The sequence below is a fragment of the Eleginops maclovinus genome, chromosome 1 (genome assembly GCF_036324505.1).
Source record: "Eleginops maclovinus isolate JMC-PN-2008 ecotype Puerto Natales chromosome 1, JC_Emac_rtc_rv5, whole genome shotgun sequence".
NCBI lineage: Eukaryota > Metazoa > Chordata > Actinopteri > Perciformes > Eleginopidae > Eleginops > Eleginops maclovinus.
The window spans coordinates 976,575-1,000,634 of NC_086349.1; the positions used below are offsets into that span (position 1 = coordinate 976,575).

The following is a 24,060-nucleotide window of genomic DNA, read 5'->3' on the forward strand; positions in this document are numbered from 1 at the left end:
GAAGTTGCACACACAGTGGATGCAGACGTCTGTATAAAAGGTAACGTAGACTCATGTCTTCAGACGTATTTAATATGTATGTATTACGTATATATTATGTAAAGACTGCTCCAACTTTCAATATTGTAAAGGTTAAACGTCGAATGGGTTTTTGCTAAATAAAGTCCAGCATTGATTGTTAGCCAAGTAGCTCTAGCAGCTAGGTTATTAATAAGCAAACGGTATGCTAGTAGTCGATGTTAAGTCAATCCTGACCTTACATTAATATTCTTTGAAAAACACTGCCATACATGTAGAAACTAAAATATTCTGACGTTACGTCAACTCGTGTCACTATTTGGGTAAATCCGCATTTTGGGTCAAGTTTTAGCTATGGACAGCTAACGTTAGCAAGGTGACCACATTGGTGTCGCAGCAGGTAGGAGAAGGTGGAAAGCAGCTAATGCTAGAACTAACGTTCGACGCACGCTAATGATTGCTAAGATTACAGGCGGGAAACGTTGCTTTGTTTGGGAACTGGCATGATCTTAAGTAACAAGGAATGAAATGCGAGGGCTCAGGATGTCAATACTACAAACTATCTACGTTACACATTACGATAAGTTACAACACTATAGTATAGCTTACTTTGAATCGTGATAACCACTGTTATTGATGTAATTAATTTAGTTGCATAGATAAAGTGAGTTTTGTTACGAACAATTGGTGGTTGAAAGCTTTCTGTGACATGACATGGTCAAGTAAGTGAGTGTAGTCCTGCTTTTTTATATGCGGTCTTCTGCTCCACAACATAACGGTAGAAGAGGTCTACAGGTTAGCGATGATGAACTCAATGCATTCACCATGCTGCCGAGGGAACACATTTGTATTCCGAACGCGACACTAGTGAACACGACTTTGATAAAATGGTATTGCATGCAGTTAGACCCAGTGTTGAACTACATCTATGCATAACGTTACGTCATTTATAATTTAAAGAGTTTTTAGTTTGCTTTTTTAGGGTGCAGGTTAAGCAATAATATGACGCATTAATGAAACCATAACCAATGCTGCCGTTTTGATAATATCCGAAAGTAGGCCTAACTAGTTATTTTGGAAAATGCTGAATAATTAAAAAAGTAAACAGTATGGAAGTTGAAATAAGTTTTGTGTCTATGATCTATTTTGTTGCAGCTACAAGGAGACATGGAGGTGCCGAAATTGCTTGTCAGCATATTTCTTGATGGCAAGGAAATAACCAAAAAGATATTTCAGCTGGAGTATGTTTCAGAGATAGTAGATGCCTGCAAATCCCATTCAACAGTACTCAACAGTGAACTTGACCGAATTCTCAGATACTCCTCCGATTTTAATGAATTCATTGACGTTGAGCATCATGACCATGTTCAACACATGGACAAATTCCAGGTGTTTTTGAAGACCAGTGGAGCGTCAGTGTTGGTATGTATGATTTTCATTGCATTGATAATTCTTTAATATAACAAATGAAACAAGAAAAGTGCCACTATGATTATTCTAAATAACTACTACCGCCTCAGTATAGACACAATGACCCAATATATACAAGTGATGTTTGATAATAATAATTTGTCTCTTGTAACATTTTAAGAATGAACAATCGGATGCAGTTGAAACTGTCACAACAAATCAAATCAGCCGGGTATGTACACCAACTAATGTGATAACATTAAAAATACTAATAGAAAATAAATACCAATCATCTTGTTTTTAAGTAGCAGGATGGGGAATTCACGCTTAACTGTTGCAACTTATGGTCGCAGGTCAGTCGTTATTATGTTAAGCCCACCCATGGACTCTATACACGATGTGATGGCCCGATAGAAGTTGAATTTTTTTCTGCTTTCAAGTCAACGGAGAGTTGCTAGACTACCCTGGCAACAAAATTACATTTGCATCTGGTCAGAATTACATTTACTGCCACTAGGGTGCGTCTAGATTTCTATGTTAGATGAACACTGAAATCATCAGAAATGGTTCATGTATGTCATGAGATTGTATGGCCGGGGATCCCACATCACAGAAATTCTTTAAGATGTTATTTTTTTGTTTTCTTCCCATCAGCAGGATCCCATTGATGTAGAAACTTTGAGAGCAGTGTGTGAGAGGAAAGGTGCCAGTGTTCTGGCGGACTATGAGGCCTCTGGGACACTCTCAGAGGCCTCAAGAAAACTCTTTGTAAAAATCGCTGTCAGTGAACTGATTGAAAAGAAGGGATTGTAAGTTAATACACCATTTACCATGTCACTCAGCTTATAGGTACTTAAAGCGCTACTTTTAAAATGTTTCAATATTAATACGTCACTTCTATTGTACATTGAAAATATCAATACAATGCATATCAGGTAGCCTGATGAGCCAGACCCGCATCAAGATGTAGGGTATGGGAACTCACCATAGGCAGGGCTCGATCGGAGGGGTGGGATAAAGGGTTGTCTTTCAAATTCTCTCTCTACGCAATAGGATAGCACTACCCACTACCCTGGCAGCAAATTACATTTGCTGCCGCTAGGGTGCATCTAGATTTCTAGGTTACATATCAGTACTTTTTGAAAGTAGTGACACACTGTATAGCTATAGACTGAAAGCCTGTTTAATAAGGCTGTAAGATAGCTGTATACTCTTTTAACTCTATTTCACTGAATTGATTTGTTTTAATCGACAGTTATCCACGAAGTGAAGACAAATCCAAGATGGCCAGATCTATGGTAACACTTTTCCCGTCACTCAAAATCAAGATGGGAGAGGAGAATGAGGGATTTGTAAGTAGAGCTCATTCATTGTTATAACAAAGTGGGAAAGTTAAAGTACTGTAATTCTGGTATGAGTTTTATGTCTTAATTTAATTTAATTATAGTTTTTTTTATAGTATTGTACATTATAGAGCATTCATACTGGTTTAGAATTATAGGAATGCCCTAAATGTTTATTCCCTGTGCTGAGTTGGTAATCTACTTTAGAGTGAGTGACTCAACGGACAGAAAAAAAATTGAAAGCTAGACATAATGACCACTATATCTGCATAGAGATTAAGCATTTAGGGTTTCCTATTATTTGTATACATTGCAAGTATTCTACATATTTTTGAGAATGGAAAACTATTTATGTTCCTTTTCTTTTCCAGGAACATTTCTATGACCCCATATCCCACAGCGGATTCCTTGAGATCCGACTCAGAAATCTGAGGAGGAATCTTCAAGATGATCAACGCCGTTGTCAGCGCAAGCGTGTCCAGTCCAGTCCAGTCCACCCTAGAGGGTCCATTGCAGTGGATATGCCTGCAGAAGGGGATGATCCAATCGAATGGATGACGGTCATAAAAAGAATGAGGCCGTGTCAGGAAAACCTCAGCACCATCAAAGAAGCCATGGACAAAACTTATGCTAGCAGAAGGTTATGGATTGCTGCTAGACATCCAACGTTGGAGGAATTTTTTGCAGAGTTTCCACGCTTTGTGGACATGCCATACTTGGTGAGTGCATATTGTATTGGGACGTTGTCAGAGGACTAGGTTAGAACAGTCTTGTCAGCAAAGGCCTCTTGAACACTTCATTAGCACATGTCTATACAAACTTTAAAAGCGTTCTAAGTGATGCTGGATAACGTCACTTCTGTTGACGTTCACACAAAACAGAGAGCTAGCTTGCTACTTCCTCCCCCTCCCTCCCGTGCAACTGAAACTCTGCTAAACGCACATCTCGTCAGGGATTTGCTGGAACAGCTTGTTTTATGGGCTAGGTTGGCCCAGGTTGTTTTTGGAGCCTGGGCTGTCCACTGAGATCACATTTTTACAGTGTATTCAGGACACAAGCAGTTAATGGATGGTGAGGTGATGTTTTCTGTAAATTACCAAAAGCTTGTTTTAGCTTAAATGCGTGGCATCCCTGAAAGCACTTTTAAGCACACACTGACCCATTTGTAATAAAAATTGTAAAATGAAGATTGAAAATAATGAACATTGGATGAATTGTCTTTAACCCCTCTGATTCATTCTAATTATTCAAACTACTGTATTTTGTCCATTTATGTAGTTTGACACAGAATTTGGAAAGATGTTTCCTGGAAAAGCGGACATATTCATCAGAAAATGGGAGGGAACCATCGTCCCAAAGATACTAAAAATGTCCACAAGTGAACCTGCTGCTGCATTGCCACCAGTTCCTGAGGATGATGGTAGGAGGATTTATCTCTGTTAAGCTTTTTTGCCACAGTGAATGAATGCAATTGATTTTAACAAGAAAGTAAGAGTTTACTAAACTGTGTTTGTTTTTATAGTTTCATGTTACAGAGCTCTTCACAAGCTTGTCCATCTGCTGCCCCCCACTGCATCAGGCAGGGGCAAAGGGAACACCAAATGCAGTGTGAAGTCAGCTTTGGGCTACCTGTTGGATATAAAGCCGGTAGGCCCCTCATATAATATATGTTTCTTTTGTGTGCTAACAGTACATAAAGCCTATACTGTATGTTTTGCATATGTTTTATGGTGTAATGTTATATCTGGTATAATGTAAAATGAGTATTGTCAATTTGTAAATGGCTTGGAACCCTGCATACGTCTTAATGACTTGTTTATATTCTTGTTCTTTCTTTAAATAATAGACTGGAAACAGCATTTCCAGTGTGCTGAACAATCCTCCTGATAGACCAGTGGAACATCGCCAGCCCCACTTGGTGTGCATTGGAGATCCCTCCACCTCCGCCCAATACATCATTGTTGCAGAAAACGACAAACTTGCCATTCCTCTGAAGGATAACGGTTTGACCTGTGCCCTTGACAAACTTTTCAAAATGATTTGGGTGTGTGATGTTACATATCCTGTCCAGCTCACGTCTGTCTTTCATTTCTTTGAGAGTGTTTATGAAGTGCCCCTCTCTGGTGGGAAGAGAGCTAAATTTGTGGAGCTCATGGCAAAGCTCCAAGCTATGATGTAGCCAGTTTTACAAACATGTACCTTTGTCCCAGGTGTAAAATTAAGGTGAAAGATGTCAGAAAACTCATCAATCATCTTAGACATGTGCATGCATTATCTGATGGACAGGATTACACAATTATTTGCAGTCAAAACCTTTGTCAACGAACATACCATAACTTTAACTCATATGCCAGACATCTCAGGAGAGACCATCCTGATACTCGAAATTTAAATTTCATTGAGACTTTGCCGGACTTGTCACCACCATCATGCTCGAATGCTGATGATTGTTCTGAAACTGATATTGACATTTCAGAAGACAGAACTATGAACTATAACTATGAAAAGTGTGCAGCAGAATTTGCTGCTAAAATGTACTCATCTTCCAACTGCACCCTTGCTGATATGCAAAGAAACATGACATGCTCTAAAGAGCTACTCAGCAGGGTATTGGATAAGTTGCAAGAAAAGACTGTATCTGTACTTAATAGTCATGATATGCTTTGTAATGATTCAGATGTCCAATGTTTGATGGAGGAATTTGAAAGTGGGAGGAATATGTTTGATGGGTTAGATACCACCTACAAAATTAGCAAATATTTTTCTGAAAATCTGTCTCTAGTGAAGCCAAAAGAAATTTTCTTGGGATATCGAAGTGACACAGAAAGAAGGCAGGGTGTATTAAAACAAGCACTAATAGCAGATACATTTCAGTACATATCAGTTATTGATACCCTGAGGTTTCTATTTGAAAATGAACAAATGCAAGAGCTTTGTTCTAAGACCAATAAAAGCGGTGATGGAAGAATGTCTGATTACTGTGATGGCATTCGATTCAGAGATAATGAATTCTACAAGAAATTTCCAAATGCTTTACAAGTACAACTTTACTTTGATGATTTAGAGACAACAAACCCTCTTGGGTCCAAAACCAAGGTGCATAAATTGGGTGCTGTGTATTTTTGCCTCAGGAACATACCTGCTCGTTTTAACTCTTCTCTTGAAAATATTCATTTATGTTTACTTTTCAATTCCATTGACAGGGACGTTTATGGGTTCAACTCAATATTCAAACCTTTGTTAGATGATTTACGCACTCTCGAGACTAGAGGGGTAGAAGTGCAGATAGATGGCAAGAACACTTTGCTACATGGTACACTGTGCTTGTTTACCGCAGATAACTTGGCGTGTCATTCTGTTGGGGGTTTTTGTGAGAGCTTTGCCGCCAATAAGTTCTGCCATATCTGTCTGGTTAACAAACAGAATGCCCAGCATATATTTGACGATGACCACGTGGAATTACGTAATAGAGAAAATTACAGTGAACATGTTGAATTTAGCAATCCTCCTTTAACCGGCATTAAAGAAGACTCCTGTCTTAACTCTTTGAATTTTTTTCATATCACTGAAAATGTTTGTGGCGACGTGATGCATGACGTGTTGGAGGGAGTAGCCCCGCTGGAATTGAAACTTATGCTAAGACATTTTGTATACAATGAACAACTTTTCACAGAAGACCAGCTTAACAGCCGGATAGCTGGCTTTGACTATGGTTTAAACAATATGAAAAACAAACCTGCCATTATTAATTTAAGAACATCAGAGAATCCCATTAGGCAAAATGCAAGTCAGATGTGGTGTTTGTTGCTTTTTTTACCATTCCTTATTGGAGATTTTATTGATGACGGAAACAAACACTGGCAATTATTTATTTTACTTAGGCAGATATGTGATATAATATTTGTACCTGTTGCAACGAAAGGATTAGCGATGTTTTTGAAGCAGTTAGTCATTGATCACCACACTTTGTTCAAGAGTCTATATGACAGGCCTCTGATACCGAAGCACCATTTTATGACGCATTATTGGCGTATGATGGTGTATTTTGGACCACTTGGTAAGCTTTGGTGTATGCGCTTTGAAGGTAAGCATGCTCCACTGAAACGACAGGCACAAGTTGTTTGTAACTTCATAAATATTTCAAAAACATTAGCCTATAAGCAGCAAGTGCAATCAATGTTTAGCTGGAAATTAGGTAGTCCACTTCAAGATAAATGTACAGTTTCAAATAGTTTTTCGGTCTTAATTGGTTCTTTAAAAGAAAATGTTCACTTAATTAATAACCTAAAAGCAATTGGCCATGATGATGTTGGACAATGCAGCAATGTGCATGTTGCACACTCTGTGACTATGTTTGGCCAGAAATACCAGACTTCTTGTGTTTTACCCCTAACCCACAACGAAAAAGGGGAGCTGGTGTTTGGGGAAGTCATGCATATTTTGCCCGAAAGTGACAATCAAAATGTTCTGTTTTTTGTAAGGATACTTCTGACAATGTTTTTCGACAACCATTTCCACGCTTTTGCAGTCAAAAGAACAGAGGAATTTAAACTGATTAGTATAAAAGAGTTACTTGATTTTAGACCAATGCATCTGATCTTTTTTAAGAATAATATGTTTGTTAACCCTCGCTATGAATTTGTGTAATGTTTTGTACACTCTTTGTAATAAATAATACATAATTGTACATTAGACTGTCTGGAATTCATTTTTATTGCACACACTATTTGGTTTAAATAATTTTCATAATTGCCTTATCTGTTAAGAACCATACATATGTTAAAAAATATCAATTAAATGACAACATTCACTCAGTTCATTAGGCTGTCATTGATTTGACATTAATAAAAAAAAACAATGTAGTCGTACTATTACTGCTATTATTTTGATATTGTTTATTACATTAGGCTATTGATTGAATTGACATTGACATTATTGCTATTATCCTTATTATAGTCTGACCAACATCTTAATTTGCTCCCTGTTAAATTTAAGTTGGTCTTGTTGTTATGCAAAAGCATAACCATAAACAAAATATAAGTAACTAACAAATTGACACAAATTGTGTAAACTTTAACACAATGATGTGTTAAAACTCCAACACAGTAACTGTGTTAGATGGGTTTAACACAAAAAATAACACAAAATGTGTTGTCCTTACCTAAACACATCGATGTGTTAAAAATGTGTTGTTTCCAACACATCCTTTTTGAGAGTGTGACATCATTGAATAGCCGCGAAAATGTTGTTGGACTTAGCAACAATAACTAAGGGGGGCGTGGCTTGGCGAACTTCAGCACCCCCTGCTCAAAATTACTTCCCGCGGCCCTGCTACTTGCAACATGAAAATAAATCCACGCAAGTTTAGTAATTTAAGGAGATAGGCCTGCACGTAAATTACACAAATAGAAAAAATCATACGCCCAGCTGGATTGGTGTTCGAAAATTTACTACCTCGTCAGATGACGTTTACTACTTTTCACTACTTTTTACCGGCCTTAATTCGGCCTAATTTCATTTACTACCTTTTACTACCTTTCACTACCCCGCGGCAACCCTGCTTGTGTTTGTTTGTGTGTTTTCTCCTCCCCATCCTTGTTCCTTTCCTTCTGTTTGTTTCTGTTGGCGTGAGCGGGGCTGTCCCTCCTGGTTCCCGACTCAACCTGGTCCTTTCAATACATCTTTTTGTTAACCAACTCCACTCTCTGTGTCACTCCTGCGTTCGGGTCTCCTCAGTGATCGTAAAAAGAGGGAAGAGAAGAGAATTTCCTCTACCTGGCTTGTTAATAATACATCTATAACAGGGGTATTCAACTAAAATTCAACAAGGTCCAGTGAGAGAACATTTCCTCAAGCAAAGGTCCGGAACATCAAAATGTCTAACTGGCGTTATGAATGAGTGTGATATACATTAGCTGTGACCTATAGCTGTATCAACGTCTGCATATAATCAACAGCTGACTGTCTCATCAAACAAACAAAGTGCAACTCAATAACAACAATATTTATTGTCCCTTGAACTATACAGATATACAGTATAATACTGTAGATATTTGTAATGTTCCACTCGGGCTGCATTTAAAATAAAAAACAGAAAATAAATAAAATAGCTTTTGAAAAAGTGTGCATCTTAAAAAAGCTTAATGTTAGAAAGATTAAATAAAGTGCAGCAGCAGCAGCTTGAGTTTCCCTTTCTCTTTAACCGTTTCACATGTTAACAGTTTCAGCCAATGATAGAACATATCAGTCCGAACACATCATAACAATGGAACAGTTTTAAGGTTTGTCTTTCTCTCCCTCTTATATTCCACTCCCTCCCTAACTGTCTTTTGTTCAGTGAGAGGACTGAGCTCTAGCCTGTCCGGCCAGGATTTTAAATCGGGGCTGAAATGGTGTCCGGACCATTCTCACACACATATGAAGGTGCTCATTGCTGCTCCACTCACCGCCTTCGCTGTCTGTCTCCCGCTAACTCGTCTCTCCCCTCACTGTTCTCTCCGTCTTCTCTCTCCCCTAACTCGTCTCTCCCCTCACTGTTCTCTCCGTCTTCTCTCTCCCCTAACTCGTCCCTCCCCTCACTGTTCTCTCCGTCTTCTCTCTCCCCTAACTCGTCTCTCCCCTCACTGTTCTCTCCGTCTTCTCTCTCCCCTAACTCGTCTCTCCCCTCACTGTTCTCTCCGTCTTCTCTCTCTCTCTCTCCCCTAACTCGTCTCTCCCCTCAGTGTTCTCTCCGTCTTCTCTATCCCGTTAACTCGTCCGTAACATCAATGCTATTTTTTTCATTGCTGTTGCCGGCCACTGTTGCTAACCGCTAACGTAAACCTACTGGTACAATCCTTGTAATCTCAGATGAACCAAGTAATTTTGTTCTGGAACCGGGTTTGAGCATATGTCGCTCCACAACCTGTATGTACTGTTAAGAATATTCTTTGTTTGAGGACCAAGAGTTGATCTTAAAATAGACCAAGAAGCTTCTCTGTAAAGTATAACAATATTTATTAACATAACGGCTCAGTAAATCCACAAGTGAAACACAGCTGTGGTCCTCCCTCAAACCACTGATCCACAGACCACGTTTAAGCAGTTAGCTGTCTACCAGCAGCGTGGAGGAAAGGCCTCGATCTTCTGTTTACATCAGGCATTTCTACTCTCTGGTCCTTCCGGTCTCGTATTCTCGTATTGGTTGGCAAACATTTCTCTTTCTACTCTCATGTTCATAAGTTTTACACAAGGATTGTCTATTTCTTGATATCTTCTGAATTACAGTTTAAGAATATCCTGTCTAAACAAAAGTACAGCTGGCGCTTTAACCCTCTCCTCCTTGTAGACCACTCTTTCATTGAGTATATGACTGAACGTATAGATGAGTTTCTTACCACTAATGATAATGGGGAGGTTTCTGACTCTACACTGTGGGAGGCCTTTAAGGTTGTGACGAGGGGCCACATTATTTCATTTGAAGCATCTAAAAAAAGGGAACTTAATGGTCGTCTTATGGATATTGAAAAAATGCTTCCGTTACTTGAAGAGGCCTATAGATCCTAGGGCTGTGCAATTTAATCGATCCTGCGATATATATCGATATTTTGTTTCCCGTGAAAGTATCGATATTTCAGCCGCGAGTATCGATACATTAAGTCCCATTCAAATCCCCCGTGTTCCGCCTGGCACTCTGCTCGCTGCCCATTACGTCAGCCAGCCGCTAGTGTCGCTGTAGAGCATTTCTAGATACACAGATCTAGTGTGTCTTCTTCTCGCGGTGAGTGCGAAGCGGTTCAGGAGAATGGCGGCAGACATTAACCCAGCACCTCCGCGCTTAAAAGCAGATGTGTGGGAGCACTTCGGGTTTAAAAAGAAGAAGGAAAGTGACAATTTAGATAAAACTATTGCGGTTTGCAAGCTGTGTCACACAAACGTGAAATATTCTGGAAATACCACTAACCTACGAACCCACCTACAACGTCACCACCCGGACAAGGTAATGCTAACTGAGAAACTCAAGAAGCTGCGGCCGCGGCGTGACCCAAAACAAACCGTGCTGGACAGCGATGGCGGTTGTTCCTACAAGTTCCCATCTACTTCACCAAGGTCGGAGAAGATTACAGAGTCCATTGCCTACTTTATTTGTCAGGATTTGAGACCTTATTCCGTGGTGGAAAACATAGGCTTTCGGCGCATGGTGAACGCAATGGAGCCCCGCTATCATGTTCCAACCCGCCAACACCTCACCAAGGTTTGCATTCCCAGGCTGTATGCTCAGACAAAGGCACACGTCAAAGCCTCCCTGGGCAAAGCGGAGAGAGTTGCCCTGACGTGCGACGGGTGGACCTCGCGAACAACTGAAGCATATGTCACCATCACGGCCCACTTTATCAATGAGGAATGGGAGCTTGTTACGTATGTATTACAAACCAGGGACATGCCCGAGAGCCACACCGGACACAACCTGGCAGAACATCTAAGAAAGGCCCTCGCTGAGTGGGAAATAACAGAAAAGGATCCAGTAATTGTCACCGACAACGCGTCAAATATGACAATAGCAGCTGAGGAGGCAGCGTTCACACTTCACGTCAAATGCTATGCACACACCCTAAATCTGGCTGCACAACGTGCCCTCAAAATCACAGCAGTCGCACGCCTGTTGGGAAGAGTGAGACGCATTGTGAACTTCTTCAGACGAAGCACCACAGCCAACCACATGCTGAAAGAGAAACAGAGGCTTCTACAACTACCAGAGCACAAGCTGATGACGGACGTGGTTACAAGGTTTGTGCATAGTTACTTTTCAATTGTTTATTTTGTTTGTATTACTAATTTATTTTGTCATTAATGTAAAGCAGCATTCTGTGCATCCATGCTGTGAAGGGCAATATAGGTCTATAAATAAAGTTTCTTACTTTTATTTAACTACAGGTGGAACAGTGCACACGACATGCTAGAAAGATTCCTTGAGCAACAACCGGCCATCTGTGCAGCCCTGCTCTCGAGTGAGGTGAGGAAGACCGACAAGGATCTGTGCACACTGACTGAGTCAGACGTGACAACAGCTGAAGAAGTAGTCAGCGCGCTGAAGCCCATGAAGGAGGCTACACAGTACATGTCCAAGGAGAAGACCCCCACGCTGTCAGTAATCGCACCCCTCCAGGACACACTGATCAATGGACTGAAACCGATCGAAGGTGAATCTGCAGTCATAAAAGAGATGAAGGCTGCCATGTCTGGGGATCTTCAGAAGAGGTACATCGACCTCAAGGCAATTCTCCATGCATGTTCAGCAATGGATCCAAGATTCAAAAGTCTTCCCTTCCTGACTGAGAACCAAAGACAGGAAGTTTATGATGGACTGATTGCAGAGGCTCAGGATCAGCCAATGCCATCAGAGGTAAGGCAATGATGGTACTGCTATGTTTAACCCTTGGCCTTGTATCCTATGTAACATCTCCTGGTGAGGGCAAGCATAGGCCTAAATAATACATTGTTCAAAGTTTAAAAGGCAAATCCTACAACGTTAACAGTTTAAAATGCATAAATATTAAATAGTTTAAAAAGCATAAATACTATAATGTTAACAGTTTTAAAGGCATAGATTTTAAATACACTTATTGTCACGGTGAATGCCCCTTTTTCGTCGTCGGCAGTCAAGCGGAACTAATTATCACTCGCATGGGAACACTCGAGCAGGAAAAGAAGACGCACGCAGTTCCGGCTTAATATCTGTTTAAAAAGACAAACGTCAGTAAAGCACGAGGAGAGTAAGAGGCGGCATTCTCATCGAGCTCTTCCGAAGTTGTGCTGAATCTGGTACCAATTATTCAAAGACTGAACAGACAGCCGGTAAGATCGCTACGTTAAGACTTTGTTGCGAGTGCCACTTGTTGATTGTTTGATGGACGCCGACGACGCATTTGAATGCTGCCGCGGGAAAGTCATTTGTGTTTGTGCACGGTAGTATCTGCTTTTGTGTTGTAAATATTCACGGGTAGTGCAGAATGTATTGTGGAAACGTTGGTTAGTCAGTTTTATTGTAGTTTGCTTAATTCAGTGATTTAGCTCTTTGATATGGAATACTGCTGTGATGGATTGGCATAAAGCCATGGGTTTAAAACGTGCATAGTCCTAGATCATATGAAGTTTGTCTAAAATGAATTGCTGAAATTGCACATTGTAACTTGGTGGGAGTAAATATGTATTGTAAATATTTATATGGGAAAAAATGGTGTGCTAAACATGCTGCTAACAATTTAACTGTTTAGTGATCCATGTGGTTGATCAGTCACTCATTGTGGTTCTCGTAGTTAGAAAATGTAGGCTAATTTAATATCTGTGATGGATTCAAGCTAAAATGATTAACTTAACAAATGTGTTTATTTATATATATATATATGTGGTTATTTATATGTGTGTGTCAGGTCAAACATTTTGATAATTGATCATTGTTGATTCCTGTGCCTATTTTTATAAGAGATTTGTAAATGGTTGGTGTTCTCTGGTTTTTAAGGTTTTTCACCTGTACTGTCTGGGCTACAAAAGGAATAAATCGGATAAAGATATAAGAAGCCTGGTCATTGAGTGAAACCCAGTTAAAACATTCAGAATTGGTGCCTCCCTATCAAGTGGGGGTTAAGCACAGCCAAGAAAAAGACGGAACACTTGACACTTATTAAAAGATTTATTACAGTGAAAGCTCATGAATTTCATTTCATGTTGACCTATTTCATTTAGTTGTCACTTTGGAGAGTGGTCGAAGAGGGCACAGGAAATGGTAGCGCTGATGATGAGGGGATGGCATCCGAAGAAGAGACTGTAGATGATGGTGTGCGTTTCAAGGAAGGAGAGAGCAGTCAAGGTCAGTATCACCCATTGTTATCCAGTGAAGCACACTGTGTTGTCTGAACCTCTGAGCAGGAATTATGGAATGTGATTAACTATAAATGTGTTTTTGTTTTTATTGTTTATTTATTTGAAGGTGAGCATCCTCCACCCAGGAATCCAAAGCCGTCTTGTCCACTGGCTGCCCTTCTTGGTGGTGAACGATACGGTGGTGGAGCACAACCCAAGACAAATACCCAAGAGGACCAGGCCAAGGAGCAGATGACCCGCTACAAGGAGGCAGATCTCTTGGAAGTGAAAGAAGATCCACTGGTCTGGTGGAAGGAGCACCAGTATGAGTATCCACTCTTGTCACACCTGGCTAAAAGGTACCTGTGCATCCCTGGCACTAGTGTCTCCTCGGAGAGGGTCTTCTCTACCGCCGGAGATATCCTTACTGCTCAGAGAAGTGCACTTCTCCCAGACCACGTTGATCAGATTCTATTCCTGAACAAAAATCTGAAGAGAATGTAGATGCAGTTATGTAGAGAGGAGCCTTTCTGTTTAGTGTTTTTGGCTTAAATGTTACTCCTTTGGACTTGAATTATTGGCAGGTACATTTTACATTAAATGTTGTTCTTAGTGACTTGAATTATTGGCTACCTCATATTCTGTGTTAAGCTAAAAATGCTGTAAAATCATCTGTTCAGAACAGGCCACCTGCTGCACCTTTTAATTGTCCATTGTGATACTGCACTTTATGTACTTATGTTTCAAAGGCTTGTAAGCTACAGTTTGCACTGTTTCAATAAATGAAACAAATTTTCTCACCACATATTTTGATTCATTTTGTCCAGCATTTGCAAGCTGTAGACTCTGTCTAGTCAGAGCCATATATTGTGTAATTGATGCTTTCAGTTTTCAGTTGAATTAATTTAATCCAAGTCAATGGAACACCCACCAAAGATGTCACCAAAATCCCACTGTCCCTTTAAAATCTTTCAGAAAATGATGTAAGTGTATCGAATTATATCGAATCGTATCGAATCGTATCGTTGGCTGAATATCGTCATATATATCGTATTGTGAGCTGAATATCGTGTATCGTATCGTATCGTGAGATGAGTGTATCGCTACAGCCCTAATAGATCCTCCCTCTTACAGCCCGACTACAATAAGATCTTAAAACTGAAGTATGAATATAACACTATCCTCAGCAAACGCGTCAGCCGACTCTTACTGAAACTCAAACGAAAACATTTTGAACTCGGAGATAAACCAGAGAATTTATTAGCAAGTCAGCTCAGAGGTGAGCAGGCTGATCAAGCCATCCAAAGGATTAGATCTAACTCAGGTAATTTGGTTGCTGACCCAAAGGGGATTAATGCTTGTTTCAGGGACTTCTACAAGGAATTATATTCCAGTAAAGTAAAAGCCTCTGAAATAGATTTTGATCACTTTTTTGCTAACCTAAATATTCCCCAATTAGAGGGTACCTCAAGAGATGATATTGACACCCCAATCTCTAAGACTGACCTTTTAGATGCTATTCGAGCTTTCCCTTCTGGAAAAGCAGCAAGCCCAGATGGCTTTGGCTGTGAATTCTACAAGGCATTTCATGAAAAAATAGTCCCTCTCATGTTAAGGATGGTGAATGATTCAATGAAGAATAAGAGACTCCCCGGCTCGCTCTACAAAGCGAATATTTGCCTGCTTCTAAAAAAGGGAAAGGAAGAGACCGACCCTGCAAGTTACAGACCTATTGCACTTCTAAATTCTGATCAGAAGGTAATAACTAAAGTCCTGGCCACAAAGTTGGTGTAATCATATCTCAAAAATTGTGCATCCCGATCAGACCGGATGTATCCCTGGTAGGTTCTCATTTAGTAATGTTCGTCTGCTCCTAAATATGTTGTATTCAGTTCATGAAGAGGACACACAAGCTGCCATCCTATCTCTTGATGCCCAAAAGGCATTCGATCAGATCGAATGGCCTTATATGTTTGAAACCCTGAAACAAGTTGGGTTCGGGATGGATTTTATAGACTGGATCAAAATAATTTACTCTGGCCCAGTGTCTTCTATTCTCACTAATTCAGACAATCTCAATCTTTTGATTTGCAAAGGGTAAGGCAAGAGGCAGGGTGATCCCCTTTCCCCCCTCCTTTTTGATATTGCTTTGGAGCCTCTTGCAATGGGAATCAGGAGCCACCCAGGTATCCATGGTGTAACATTTGGTGATATTGAGAGCCTTGTGAATTTATATGCTGATGATTTACTGATTTGTTTATCTGATCCATTAGTTTTAGTTCCCAGCCTCCTGAGCTACATTTAATCGTTTAGTGGACTGTCAGGGTATACGATTAACTGGGATAAAAGTGAATTCATGCCTCTGTCAAAGGATCTGAGCCCTGCATTCTTGAAATCTCTGCCATTTAAATTGGTCACTACCCACATTACCTATCTTGGACTTAAGATTTCCAAAAACCCCAAACTTTTACTGAAACTGAATTTCTTGGATATGGTAGACTAAAAGCTAACATCAGGAACTGGAAGTTGCTCCCCCTCTCAATGATTGGCTGCATCAATGTGGTAAAAATGGTTGCACTTCCAAGGTTTTTTTACCTTTTCCAAAACCTTCCTATTTATCTACCATTGTATTTCTTTAAACAACTCGATTCAGCTATCTTTTCGTTTGTCTGGGCGAATTAACCCCTTTCGCATCTCTAAAGCACACTTACAGAAGACTGTAAACAGGGGTGGCCTCGGCCTCCCTGTATTTAGGCATTATTACTGGGCTGCAAATGCGAGGGCTCTTGTGGTGTATTAAATCTGGAGATATACAAAGGTAGATACTCTCTGAGGCCAGAGGAATGTTGGGTGGAAGAAGAGTGAAAAACAACATCTGGAATACGTTAGGGTTCCCCTAGGAACTGACCTAGGTCACCTTAGTGGGACACATAGGGTTATTGCCTACCTTATGTCAACACACACACTTTAGGTGCACACACTCTTTTTTCCTCTTTAAATGGCTTGTACAAAGAACGTTCAGGGGACTTCCACAATTGGCTCCGGGAACTTTGCCCGTGTTGGTGTATGATACTATGCTGTTGTAATAAACCTTAATATATACAAGCTGGTGTCTCCGGAGACTTCTTCATCATCTTCACAAACATCGCTACAAGATATACTTCAGACTTGGCGTCACAAACTTGGCCGTCTTGCGATCTTCAGGCATCTACAACACCTCTACTGCCAAGGCGTCACAGTCGGGTGAGCATTTGTTGGGTTGGATGTGTGTGTGTTGCTCTGGTTCGGATTTGGATAAAGCCCTCAGAAGAGGCGATGTTAGATGGGCCTAAAAATCCTGAAAAGTTACTAGGTTGATTTTTTGGGTCTGTTCTGGGAACTGGGTGTAGAATAAGAAATTCATTGGTTTCTATTTGGCATTTGTTGACGAACAAATGTCGGGATTAGTCATTTGAGTATTTTACACCTACTAAGGTAGCAGAAATTTAGAAATAAAGGGATAATAGGAGCGGCAAGGAAAAGCATGCTATAGGGAAATGTATGAACGAGATCTCTGGGTGAAAGTTAGGATTGAATGCCTACTGTGTTGGAAGAATGGTGAATTTATGGGGTGCTGGACGGAGCTGGGATCTGCTGCATCTGTGTGTGTGAAGGGCTAGAAATAGCCCAACATTTGAGGGAGAGATAGGGAGGAGAGAAGAGATTCAGTAAAATCCAGGAAAAGGATTCTGTGTACTGTTAAAAGATATGAGCCTCTTTGAAGAAGATGTTTTGATTTCGTACTAGTAAAAGATATGAGCCTCCAAGGAGAGGACATTTTGAAACAGTAAAATATATATGTAAATATATATATATGAACTTTTTCTCAGAGGACTTTTATTTGGCTAAAACTGATGAGCTTTCTGGGGAACATTTTCGAATCTGCTACAAATGATGAGTCTCTGTTAAGGGAACATTTTTAAATTGGTTAAAGTGTATGAGCCCCCAGAAAAGAGATCATTTGAGATATTTATATGCCTATGCAGGACTATAAAGTAACTTTTTGAAGTAATCTACAAACGCTGGTTATCTATTGAGCTTGTCTTTGCCAAACAAAGACCTGCAACTTCAATTTGGGAACACAATTTGCCATGGGGGATATTAAGAGATTGTTAGCTAATCTTCTTGGGGTTCCAGCTATGGAAGAGATTCTACAGAGAGATGGACTTAACCAATATGTGGGAACTGCTGTGAATGATCCAGAGCTGTTTTCGGCAAATAGAGCTTGAGTGTGGAGAGCACTGAGAGATACATTTCCAACAAATGTACACCCCGACAATGTTCTTATTGAACCACTGGGGCAAGAAGAAAATCCAAGTGCCTATGTGTCAAGAGCCATTCAAAAGTGGAGAAACATTACTGCAAATGACCCGGATTTAGGTCGAATGGAGCAGTCAATTTTACGAGCCAAAATACTGAAGGGGCTTCCTCAACCAGTGAGGAGTAAACTAGCCGAAGTGGTTGGCCTTGGAAGCATGACGAACAGTGTTTATATGGACCATATAGCTCATCAGGTGGAGCTATACAGGAAGAAGGAAAGCGATCAGAAAGAGCAGGATCAGGAGATCCTCCGAAAACTAAACCAAGTGCAGTTGATGGATACTAAGAAGAAGGAGAAGATGCATGCTCTGGTGATACCGAGTCAGTCTCTATTGAATCAACAGCTACCACAACCGCAGCCGAACCAACTTCAGTTTCAACCAGCCCAGCCAACATTAGTGGTCCCAGCCGGTCAGATGCAGACCTGGAGAGGAAGAGTTAGAGGAAATTTAGGAGGAAGAGGAGGAAGATTCGAGCCATATTTCCAACCATCTTCAGAAGCATGCTATAATTGTGGACAGTGTGGCCATTTTGCCCGTGAGTGTAACTTCAGAGGAAACTCAAGAGGAGACTTTTGGAGTTGGAGAACAGATGAGGGAGGAGAATGAGGTTGATTCAGCTGTGACAGCTCAGGAGGTTAGTCTAGATCTGGGAGAGGAGTTTGTTGATTTTGATAGGTTACTAGGAGATCGGACTGATCAATATCATGCAGTACAAAAGAGAGACGCGACATGGGAGGCATATGGATTTGATTCTTCAGTGTTACAAATTAAAGATAAGTGGGCAAGTAGGAACTTATGGTTCCAGCAGTTGACTCATTCCATAAGATCAGTTAGAGGATTTAATTCTCCATGTGTGGTGAGAGTTCCTCCACCAGGCACATGGCTTTCGATTTTAGAGACAGTGCCTCAACCTTTAACTGCTAAATGTCAATCTTATGCCTTATCATGGTTGTTGTGATAGCAGCAATCAGAAGCAGATACGGTGATGGCATTGTCACAGAATCGATTTTGGCCCAGATCAGATTGTTTTTGGTTAAGAGATTTACCGTACATGGATCTGCTTGCTCAGCAGGAAAATAGGTTAACAACGGTCCCTGAGGCAATGGAGGTGACCTCTGTGAGGGCCAGCACCTGTTTTTGTTCAAACAAAACTTATGATGGACCAGGCATGTGTAGCGAGAGCAGATGTGTACCTGTTGTATAGGGAACATATTAGGAGACGGACATACAGGAAGTATGCAGGTAGTTGTAATACAGTTAATAAAGTGAACTGGACTACTAGTTGGCTCCTGTCTGGAACTATATATATTCGACACGTACAAAACATGTTACATGGTGTCAGAAGCGTGCTGAATCCCGCCTCAGACGGTCGCTTGGAAGAAATTGCCCGTCAAGTTGCGGTAAATAATTAATTAGCGCGTAAATCGCGGTAGGTTCAAAAACTAGGCTAACGCTAGCCAGCAGTTAGAAACTGTGCAGCAAGCTAGTTAGACAGACAAAGAGGGAGCCTGTCGGCACGGGACGTTAAGAGACAACGCAGAGAAGCCAGACAACGATACAAGGAAAGAAACAATGGATTCCCTTTTCTCCATAAGCCCACCAGAAAACTTTGACTTTTCGGACTTTGCTAACTGGCCCAATTGGATTCGTCGGTTTGAAAGGTTCCGAGTTGCAGCTGGACTGGACAAGAAAGATGAAGATTATCAGGTGAATTCATTAGTACATGCAATGGGCGATAAAGCAGATGATGTTCTGTCCACGCTAGGCTTAAGTGCTGAAGATGCAAAGAAATACAAAGAGGTTAAAGAAGCCTTTAATAAATACTTCATAAGCAAATACAATGTAATATATGAGAGGGCTCGTTTCAATAAGAGAAGCCAAGAGCCAGGGGAAACTGCTGAAGCCTTCATCTCTGCAGTTTATAAGTTATCTGAGCACTGTCAATATGGCCCGCTGCAAGATGAAATGATCAGAGACAGACTAGTGGTAGGAATAAGGCATCACACCCTGTCTGAAAAGCTGCAAATGGACAGTGAATTAACACTGGAAAAGGCTGTTACTAAAATTAGGCAACATGAAGAAATTAAAAAACAGCAACCAACAGTGAGAGAAACAAAACCTACAGAACAAAGAGAGGCCAATGTGGACTTTCTGAAATTCAAGAAAAAGTCAAACAGAGAGTACCAGACAGGGAAGACGTCCTACGGAAAGGGACAAAAGGATTTCCAGAAAGGACAGAAAAACTGTGGACGATGTGGAAAAGGACCACCACACTCTCTAAATAACTGTGCTGCAAGGGATGCTGAATGCCGAAAGTGTCAGAAGAGAGGACATTTTGCAGCTGTTTGTAAATCAGGGAGAGTAGGGGCAGTTTTCGAGGCAGAAGAAGAGGATACTCTTTTCCTGGGAGCAGTGTCCACAGGAAAGAAATCTGAAACATGGAAAAAAACACTAAGAGTGAATGGTCAAGACATTACCTTCAAGCTGGATACAGGGGCGGACGCAACAGTCATCCCAGGTAATGCCTACTCAGAAAAATGGCACGGCCCACTCACCAAAGCATCCATACCATTGTGTGGACCCAGCAATGAACCTCTAAAGGTGAGAGGTCAGTTTCATGGTGTCATGAAATATAAAGAGAGAACAACAACACAACCAGTGTATGTAGTACAAAAGCTAGCTACTCCTCTACTGGGTCTGCCAGCAATCTCAGATCTAAAACTACTGCATTTAGTCGACAGTGTAATAGAGCTAGAGGCTGACATGAAGAAACAATATCCCAAAGTCTTCACAGGACTGGGCTGCCTTACAGGGGAGTACAGAATCAAGTTGAAGCAAGACGTCAAGCCCTTCGCATTATCACTGCCACGACGTGTACCTCTACCGCTGCATGACAAAGTCAAAGAGGAGCTCCAAAGAATGGAAAAAATGGGTGTGATTGTGCCCATTGAAGAGCCTACAGACTGGTGTGCAGGCATGGTGGTGGCACCAAAGCCCAAAGGAAAAATCAGAATCTGCTCTGATATGACCCATCTGAATGAGTATGTTTGCAGAGAAAGACTCATCTTGCCGGCCGTTGACGAAACCCTGGCCAAGCTTGCAGGTGCAACGGTCTTTACTAAGCTAGATGCTACAGCCGGATTCTGGCAGGTACCCCTACATCAAAAATCAGTCCCGCTGACCACATTTATCACCCCGTTCGGGCGATACTGCTACAAGAGACTCCCATTCGGGATTTCATCCGCACCTGAGCATTTTCAAAAGAGGCTCACACAGATGCTGACAGGGTTAGAGGGGACTGTATGCCATGCTGATGACATTCTCGTGTTTGGAACAACACGTGAACAACATGACCACAGGCTGCACAGAGTGTTAGGGCGGCTCCAGGAAGAGGGCCTGACTCTCAATAACGACAAGTGTCAGTTTGCGGTCAACAAGGTCATGTTCCTGGGCCACATTGTCAGTGCAGGAGGCATTGAAGCAGATCCAGGAAAAATTAAGGCAATCACAGAGATGCCCACGCCAAAAGACGCTGCAGACGTGAAAAGGTTTGTTGGCATGGTCAACTACGTGGGGAAATTCTCTCCACGGATATCAGAGCTCACACAACCGCTAAGAGAACTGCTCAAAACAGACACAGACTGGGTGTGGGGGAGTGCACAGCAGAGAGCGTTTGACGAGCTGCGTAAGGAACTGAGCTCACCAACAGTACTGGCACAGTACTGCCTACACAGAGAGACAATAGTTGCAGCAGACGCTTCGTCCTTTGGGCTGGGTGGAGTATTGTCTCAGAAGCAGCTGTCTGGAGAATGGAGGCCAGTTGCCTTCATATCACGCAGCATGACAATCACGGAGCGTAGATACGCCCAGATAGAGAAGGAAGCGCTTGCACTGACCTGGGCGTGTGAACGGTTTCAGTCTTACCTGATAGGGATGGACTTTTTGATACAAACTAACCACAAACCTCTCATTTCACTGCTAGGCAGTAGAGCACTAGATGACTTGCCACCTCGCATTCTGAGGTTCAGGCTGCGGCTGCTTCGCTTCACGTACAAAATTGAACATGTGCCGGGGAAGAAATTGATCACAGCGGATGCACTGTCCAGGGCACCGATTCAAGCCCCGCCTACACCAGAGGACGAGCAGCTGGAAGAGGATGTGTGTGTCTCCATCAACCTAATAATGGAGCACTTCCCAGCGTCAGAGCAGAGGTTGGTGCAGATCAAGACAGCACAAGATTCAGATGATGTCTGCAAAAGGCTGAAAGGCATGGTGCAAACAGGTTGGCCTCAGAACAGAAAAGCTCTTCCACCACAACTGCAGCTGTACTGGCAGTATCAACAGGACCTGCTCGTTGTAGACGGACTACTGATGAAAGGCGAAAGACTCGTCATCCCAGTCACAATGCAAGAGGACATGATTAACAAAATACATGAAGGTCACCAAGGCATGACAAAGTGTGTTGCCAGAGCGCAGCAGTCAATGTGGTGGCCAGGTCTGACCAAACAGATCAAACAGAGAGTGGAAAACTGTGCAACCTGTGCACGAGAGGCTCACAACGCGCCAGAGCCACTGCTGACCACTACGTTGCCGGAGAGGCCATGGCAGCGTGTGGCAGTGGATCTTTTCCAGTGGGACAATGCCATGTACCTTGTGGTTATTGACTACTATTCGCGCTACATAGAAGTGGCTAACCTTACCTCCACCACCACAGCCCACGTGACAGGAAAGCTGAAGTCTATCTTTGCCCGTCATGGAGTCCCGGAGACTGTCATCTCGGACAATGGCCCCCAGTTCTCTGCAGCGGAGTTTGCAGCCTTCGCCAGGGACTATGACTTCACGCACACAACCAGCAGCCCCCGCTACCCTCAAAGTAACGGAGAGGCTGAGAGGGCAGTGAGGACGGTGAAATATCTCCTGAAAAAGGGGGAAGATCCACACAAGGCTCTCATGGCCTACAGGGCCACTCCTTTGACACACGGCTCATCCCCTGCACAGCTGCTAATGGGCCGCAACATCAGGACACCCCTGCCGGTCAGTCAAGAGAAACTACAACCTGGATGGCCTGACCTCCAGGATTTCAGAAAGAAGGACCAGGACTTAAAAGAACAACAGGCCTCCTGGTTCAACAAACGACACAACACAAAGACAAGACAAGAGCTCAGACCAGGACAAAAGGTCTGGGTGAAGAACACAAAAGAAACAGGGACTGTCAGTGGTTCAGCTCAGACACCTAGGTCTTACAACATAGACCTGCCCTCAGGAACTCTCAGGCGGAACAGATCTCACATCCGGGTCATTCCAGAGACTACCAGAGAGACTAGATTGGGCCGGACCATAAGACCACCAAACAGGCTGAATTTGTAGACTAGCTAGAAAGCTGTGGTTTGGTTCACAGGGCAGAATAAACCCTGCACAGCTTGGGGACCCGGGTAGTCCACGCCGACCCCTAGAGAAGAAAGAGTTTTGAAAAAAAAAAAAAAGGAAGAAAGAATTTCTTAATGGAAAATGATTATGTGTTCTACTGTATGTTTAATGTTAACAGGAGATGTTATGCACTACTGAAAAGAAGAAAAAAAAACAGGAAAGGAAAAGTAATGCTGGGGACTTGAATGTTTAATGGTTTAATATGTCAATATGTTATACTGGTCAAGTTTATCTACAGGTACAGTAAAAACAAAAGAAGTTCTTTTAAGAATCTGACAAGTACTAAGGGGGGAGATGTAGCGAGAGCAGATGTGTACCTGTTGTATAGGGAACATATTAGGAGACGGACATACAGGAAGTAGGCAGGTTAAGTTGTAATACAGTTAATAAAGTGAACTGGACTACTAGTTGGCTCCTGTCTGGAACTATATATATTCGACATGTACAAAACATGTTACAGCATGTTTATGGGAATATCTGACTGCGATGAGTATTTGATGACCTTGGAGAGGCGTGACCTTACGGTCAGCAATGGACAATATGAGGTGAAATTCTATGTTCCACACCGCAAACAGCATAGAACGGTGTTGGTGAAGGATCAGCTTTTGCCTGGTAATGTGACTATAGGGAATTTCAAGGACCTTTGGTGGGTCTGCGGCAAG

The 24,060-nt window shown here is 41.8% G+C and overlaps 1 protein-coding gene and 2 long non-coding RNA genes across 3 annotated transcripts; all 3 read left to right on the top strand.

The window, feature by feature from the left end:
• The first annotated feature begins 3,398 nt into the window (after nucleotides 1-3,398).
• Nucleotides 3,399-4,418, top strand: LOC134868662 (uncharacterized). The gene is made up of 3 exons (XR_010166303.1): nucleotides 3,399-3,490; nucleotides 4,050-4,191; nucleotides 4,294-4,418. It is a non-coding gene; the product is annotated as an uncharacterized LOC134868662 (long non-coding RNA).
• Nucleotides 4,419-12,419: 8,001 nt separating this feature from the next.
• LOC134868672 (uncharacterized) lies at nucleotides 12,420-14,278 on the top strand. The gene is made up of 3 exons (XR_010166306.1): nucleotides 12,420-12,605; nucleotides 13,494-13,617; nucleotides 13,738-14,278. It is a non-coding gene; the product is annotated as an uncharacterized LOC134868672 (long non-coding RNA).
• Nucleotides 14,279-20,734: 6,456 nt separating this feature from the next.
• LOC134871720 (uncharacterized protein K02A2.6-like) lies at nucleotides 20,735-23,338 on the top strand. Its single transcript, XM_063894556.1, has one exon. It carries the CDS (start codon nucleotides 20,735-20,737, stop codon nucleotides 23,336-23,338), a length of 2,604 nt encoding a protein of 867 aa, XP_063750626.1.
• Nucleotides 23,339-24,060: the final 722 nt, after the last annotated feature.

Bases quoted from the DNA above. Each gene is read 5' to 3' on its own strand.
- LOC134871720 (XM_063894556.1), top strand. From the start codon at position 20,735: ATGAAGAAACAATATCCCAAAGTCTTCACAGGACTGGGCTGCCTTACA.